General features: G+C 41.7%; 1 protein-coding gene across 2 annotated transcripts in view; it reads left to right on the forward strand.

Annotated features, from left to right (window-relative positions):
* The window catches only part of EIF4B (eukaryotic translation initiation factor 4B), a 30,023-nt gene that overhangs the window by 20,252 nt on the left and 3,080 nt on the right, over positions 1-6,691 (forward strand). Inside the window, exons 9-12 of one of the 2 annotated variants that reach the window (XM_043564038.1) lie at positions 2,540-2,768; positions 3,964-4,061; positions 5,293-5,506; positions 6,131-6,186. In XM_043564038.1, coding sequence (XP_043419973.1) covers positions 2,540-2,768; positions 3,964-4,061; positions 5,293-5,506; positions 6,131-6,186 — 597 coding nt within the window. Of the gene's footprint in view, positions 1-2,539; positions 2,769-3,963; positions 4,077-5,292; positions 5,507-6,130; positions 6,187-6,691 lie in introns of both variants that reach the window. The other variant, XM_043564037.1, reaches the window with a different exon arrangement.

Raw genomic sequence — 6,691 nt, forward strand, 5'->3', positions numbered from 1 at the left:
ACAAATCTGACCTCTCACAACGTATTAATAAATGGCCAGCATCTGTGTTCTGACTTCATTGATATCAAAAAAAAACCGGTCTAGAATTTCTCCAATTATTTTTAGACAGCTTGTCTACTACTCTTTTTAACATCCCCGTGTTAGCCCTGACTTTGTGCCAAGTGCTTTTTTTAAAAACATTGCTATTAACCATTTCCTCTATTTCCATGCATGAAACCTAGAAATAACAACTAACATTTATTGAGCATTTACTCTGCACCAACGGTGAGCAGAGTACACTTACAGGTAGTATATGATCTTAAGCATTCTATCTAGTATAGGTACGATTATCATCTCCACTTCACTAGTGAGAAAAGTGGAGGCTTGATATGCACTTTGAATCTCACCTCCTGAGCTTTTTCCTCTCTCATGCCATTGTTGCCTCCCTCAGTAACTGCACACCTGATCTTTTTTTCTGGTGATCTTGTCTACAGCTCCCTCTAAGATCTGCCCCCTTATCTCCAGAGTAGCTGCCACTGGCTTTGTTCATACTTCATTGCTGTGCTCACATTACTAACAAATTTCCCTGCCTCGTTCCATTCTTTACACTGGCCCAAATTGTCTTTCTGGAACAAGAGCTAATTAGATGATTATTTCATGGCTTTTTTTTTTTTTTTTTTTTTTTTTTTAATTTTTATAGCACAAGTTGGGGAAGGGGCAGAGAGTGGCTGGGACAGAGGATCTGAGGTGGGCTCTGCAGCAACGGCAGGGAGCCCAATGCGGGGCTCAAACTCAGAAACTGCGAGCTCATGACCTGAGCCAAAATCAGATGGTTAACTGACTGAGCCACTCAGGCCCCCCATTAGATTCTTTTAAAAGCCTTCCTAGTCTCTCCATGGCCTAAAAGATAGCCTTTCTTCTGTTCCTCTGACATACAAGGGTCTTTAGTGCTGTCTCCCATCCCTTGGACATCTACCATTAAGCTGCTCGCTCAGTTTTCTAGACTTTCAGGAGTCACCACTTGGAAGCCTTCACAGGTTTCCCCAAACATAGCCCCAGTCTAAGAACTTCCATATGGTTATCTGGTTATCTGTTTTGTCCAGTTCAGCATACTGTATTCTTTTTTTTTTTTTTTTGATTCCCTGCTGAATTGCGCTCCTTGCAGGCAGGAACTAAATACTACCCCCAACTGTCATATTCGTGGCCTTAGAATGATATCTAAAATATAGGTGCTCAGATTATATGTTGAGTTGGTAAAATAAATGGAAATTATCAGACAGAGAAGAAAAGGATGTTATTGTGTACTGTAGTGAAAGGAGCATAAAGTTGCTTTGATTTTATCCTTTGATCCACAAAGTACTAACTGTAGGGCTTAAATGAGTTAACTCTTTCTGACCCCCAGTATTACCCTATAAAAGGGAAGTTAATGAGCCCTTCACAAAGTTATACATATTAAAACTGTATCAGAGGTACCTGGCTGGCTTAGAGGGTATGACTGGACCTTGGGGTCATGAGTTCAGGCCCCATGTTGGGTACAGAGATTACTTAAAGATCAGATCTTTTTGAAAAACTGTATCTTGGAAGTTTATATAAATTGGCAGTTAAAAAACCCGTCTAGAAAATTTAAATCTTGGGGTGCGTGGGTGACTCAGGTAAGCCTCTGACTCTTGGTCTCAGGGCCATGAGTTTAAGCCCTACATTGGGCTCTGCTCTGAGCATGAAGCCTGCTTAAAAGGAAAAAAAATTAACATTGCCAAATGATACCCTTTTTTTGTAGATACATACATATGTTCTGTAGTAAGAGTATAAAGACCTGCATGGGGATGATAAAACCCGAATTCAGTGTAATGGTTGTGAGAAGACCGAACACAGTTAGGCGTGTCATCAGAGGAATGCTACTCAGGAACCTTCAGTGGGTATTGTAGTGTTTTATTACTGAAGCCAGGTGGCTGACACATAGGCCTTATACCTTCTTTATCTTTGGTATGTTGGAAATACTTAAGATAAATACTAATTTTGAGAAATAGGATTTCCTTGAAACGTTCTGACAACTTGGATCCAAAACGAAATCAAATTCCTTTAGACTTTGTAATCAGCTATTCAGTGTTCTATACTGTACTCTGTGAATCGCTATAAGTTTATACTACACAGAGAGACAAGAGTATAGGCAGTAGAGTCTTACTGTTACAAGCTCTTAATGAAGTAATCCATCATCCAGACCACATTTTTGACCAAGATACTCTTCCATCCAATAGTTTATCATAGACAGTTCTTCCCAGGTAATCAGTAATCGTGATGACTTACCATTTAAATTTTTACCCTTTTTTAGTCTTTCCCTCAGTCTGGCACTGCATCATCGGCACTGTAGTGGAAAGATTGATTGGACTTGGTTATTTAAGCCACTCATTTTCTAATGATCTCTCTTCCCTGTGGGATTGGTTAGGCCACTACTCTGAATCCCATAGAGCGTTTTAGAAGAGCTGCATCTGGGAATCTGGCTTTCAGCCATCAGCTTCTGGTGATTTTGAAGAACTATTACTTAGAGTTTTATTTAACTTAGGTCCCCCCCAAAGACCCAAACTGAATCTAAAGCCTCGGAGTACTCCTAAGGAAGATGATTCCTCTGCTAGCACCTCCCAGTCCAGTCGAGCAGCCTCTATCTTTGGAGGGGCGAAGCCCGTTGACACAGCTGCTAGAGAGCGAGAAGTAGAGGAGCGGCTACAGAAGGAGCAGGAGAAACTGCAGCGCCAGCTGGATGAGCCCAAGCTAGAGCGACGGCCTCGGGAGCGGTGAGCTTCCCCTCGACTGTGGGCTTCCTGTCCACAAGTCTAGTGGCTCCGGGGCGGCGGGGGGGGGGGGGGGGGTGCATCCCTAGGGCACACTTGGGAAATTTTGACCTTGTTGGTTGTCACTAGCATTTAGTGGACGTGGGCTGGGACTGCTAGGCATGCTGGAGCGTATGGGACACTTTTCATCCAGTGAAGAGTTGCCTGTTGCTCACAATTTGTAAAAGGGCTTAACCGGGCTTAAACTGTGACAAATATAAATTGGTGGTAATTGGTGCTAATTTAATATAGGAGTTGTCAAATTATGGCCTGTTCCTTTTTTTATAAATAAAATTGATCAGGGGCGCCCTGGTGGCTCAGTCGGTTAAGCATCTGACTCTCTGTTTCAGATCAGGTCATGATCTCACAGTTCATGAGTTTGGGCCCCCATGGCCTCTGTGCTGACAGCCCAGAGCCTGCTTGGGGATTCTCGTGTTTCCCTCTCTCTCTGCCTCTCCCCCACTCACATTCTCTCTCTCTCTCTCTCTCTCTCTCTCTCTCTCCCTCCTCCTCCTCCTCCCTCCCCCAAAATAAACATTTTTTAAAAAATAAATAAAAATAAAGTTTATTTGACCCAGTAAAGAAAATTGCCAAACCTTGCTTTAGTATATGAAGTAAAGCCCCACCTTGGTGAGGCAAGTGGTTGAACCTCTTTCCAAGTTACTGGGGATAAAGTAGAGAGAAAATGTTTTTGCCTATATTAGACGTAAGTTGTAAGTTATTTTCCATTTATTTTTATTTGTGTGTATGTTACTTACTTTATCCAAGGGTATTTCAGGATCGTAAAGGAGTCGTTGCTTAAAATGTTCATTATTGAAAGGTGGCACTGGATCTAATAGGGTAGAAACGTTCTGAAAAATGGCCTAGTTTTGAATGACTTGTTGAATTGTGTTACCAGTAAGGGAGGAGGGCTGGAGATTATGTAGGAGAATGTTCTTAACCCTAGTTGGTGCTTGCTGAAGTATTTAGAGCCAAAGTATCTTCATGTCTGCAGCTTTCAGATGGTTTGAGAGACAAGATGCACACACGCACCCACAAGTAAAGCAAGCATGATAAAATATCAATAAGTGATGGTTCTTGAAGGGGCAGCATGGGTCCATAATGGCCTTCATTTAGCTGGACATATGTTTTGTTTTATTTTGTTAATCTCTTTATACAGACACCCAAGCTGGCGAAGTGAAGAAACTCAGGAACGGGAACGGTCCAGGACAGGAAGTGAGTCATCACAGACTGGGACCTCAGCCACATCTGGCAGAAGTAAGTCAGACCAGGGTGGGTATCATGTTATCGCCCTTTTCCATAAAGTAGCCATAACCAAACTATGCAGAGCCTTTGGGGTGTTAAATTCAGTCATGGACATTTTATTTGGGTTAGCATAGATTGATTGGAGTGTCACATCTCATGGTTTGAAAAATCTGAGAAATAGGTGCCAGAAGCGACGTAGGTGACCTGTTTAATAAGCTTCCACTAAAGAGTATACTTGACTGCTGGATTTTCTCTTCCTTTTGCAGACATTCCAGAGTTTTCCTTTACTTAGAGCAGTCACAGTCCTACAGCTCTCTCTGAGCTGCTCCCAGGGCCAGCCTTTTTGGATGTCCTGTGCGACCGGAGCAGTGTCTCAAGCAATGATCTTCTGCTCTTCATCCATCCTTCCTTCCTGCCTTGAATTTATTGATTCGTCACACATATGTTTAGTGTTTTGGAAACAGCAGTTCAATTATAACACCTCCCTTACCTTATTACTGTGAGCCAGTGTTTTTTTATTTTCTCCTCTCACCTCCAAACTGATTTGTGCTTGAGCACTTCAAAGTATGGCTCAAGGATGAATTTCCAAATCACCTCAGCCAAGTGTTGCAGAAGTTTTCTGTCAAACATTCATACTGGAGTAGCCTTTTAGTGACAGGACAATAATGCCTCTCTTTGTAGCGAGGTGGGAGTATGATGGTTGGGTTGATTATATACCTCCTGAGGAGATTGCACTTAATGTAGGAAGAATCTAACAAAATAAACTTTTAGTTTTAAGGAGATATTTAGTGCCTTTAAGAAAAAAAAAAACATGTAGGTTTTGTTTTTCATAAATGTATATCCCATTTTGTTCTATGTATGTGGATTTGAGGCTGCATCAGGGTCCTCTTCACACATGTATATGTATCCTTCTCCAAGTACAAACATTTTAACACAAAATGTAGCAAGGCTATAATCCCGAAGTAAAGAGTACTAGTTCCTAGGAAAGGAGGTGGCTGTCCTTGAGAAGCTGTTGTATTTCCTATTTTTCTTGCATCCGTAAAACATTTTCTCAGAGTAACATTTGGTAACCACTAGTCCGGGGATAACTTATCTGTTGGGAGTCGGATGGGGTCTATATTTAAGAATAATGATGAAAAACAGTAAACTTGCGTGTGGACCATTTTCTATTCTGTCTGATTGTAATAGATGGATGTATAATAATTTCTCTCAATAATTTAACCTTCCTACTCTGACTTAACAGATGCACGAAGGAGAGAGAGTGAGAAGTCTCTAGAAAATGAAACACTCAATAAGGAGGAAGACTGTCACTCTCCAACTTCTAAGCCTCCCAAACCTGAACAACCTCTAAAGGTAATGCCAGCCCCTCCACCAAAGGAGAATGCTTGGGTGAAGCGAAGTTCTAACCCTCCTGCTCGATCTCAGAGCTCAGACACAGAGCAGCAGTCCCCTACAAGGTGAGTCCGCTTAGAAGCACAGCAGCTGCTTAGCTGTAGAATCTTAAACATTGTGGTATCATGGTAGAAAGTGCCCTGGATGGGGTATCTGGGCAGCCCAGTCAGTTGAGCCACTGACACTTGGATTCAGCTCAGGGATTTTAAAAAATTATAAAGAAAAACAAAGTGCCTTACATAGCAGCTTTTAAGTTATGCACTTTGCTCTCAATTCAAATTCAGTGGTGTGCTGGAGCTGGCTCATTAAAGCTAATTGTTCAGCTTTCTAGAGTTTTGATAACTGGTTGGCATCACTTTGGCTGCTTGAAACCTGCAACCTGGTCATCAGAACCTGCTGCAACCACATTTGGCAGCGTGGCTTTGGGGGTCGATTCACTTCCCTAAGTCTTAGGATCCTCATGTGTAAAATAGAGAATTGTATTCACCTTGTGTGATCGTGATGATTCTACAGGACATGGTACTTAGTGAGTGTTCATATAATTGCTTTCATTGTTGTCTTTTCTATACTTTAATGTTCCACAGTGTTAAGTCTGTATTTTTGGTTCTCTGTAAAGCTTACTACTTTATAAGTTTCTTACCGGTTCTTTTCCTAAGACTGATAAACTTGATTACATGTTTTCCTTCCAGTGGTGGGGGGAAAGTAGTTCCGGCTCAACCATCTGAGGAAGGACCAGCAAGGAAAGGTAAGACCAAAAGGAAGTTGGTTTTTCACATAGATAAGAGGCCTAAATAAAAAGCCTATAAAGATAAAGGAGTCCCTAAATAATTGAACTTAAGTGTAATTTTGCACCTGTTTTTGTATTAAAGGTTCTTAGATTATCTGCCTTTTCTTGCCAGTAGAGGGCAAAAGTGGTCTCTTTGGAAAAAGCATGGAGTCCTGCCCTTTCCTGGTAGAACATTTCTTTGAAAGGGGAAAAAAAGAATCGGAAGGAAATTAACATGCTCAGTCCAGATTAGAAATGTCACCATCTGCAAGGCCAAGGTCACTACAACAGCGTCATAGTCCTTATTTCCAGTTTGCTCTTCATGATGGCGTAACCCTAAAGTGGAATTTTTTAGTGGGTCTTATTTGGGGACGAAAGGAATGTGGAAAGAAGGGTTTAGGAGAGAAATCTGGGTTGGGGTGAGGTTGAGTTTCCTTTAGTGCACATGGGCACACTTTTCTGCAGCTGAAAGGAAACTTAGGAG

The sequence above is a fragment of the Prionailurus bengalensis genome, chromosome B4, assembly GCF_016509475.1.
Source record: "Prionailurus bengalensis isolate Pbe53 chromosome B4, Fcat_Pben_1.1_paternal_pri, whole genome shotgun sequence".
In the NCBI taxonomy this organism is placed as follows: domain Eukaryota; kingdom Metazoa; phylum Chordata; class Mammalia; order Carnivora; family Felidae; genus Prionailurus; species Prionailurus bengalensis.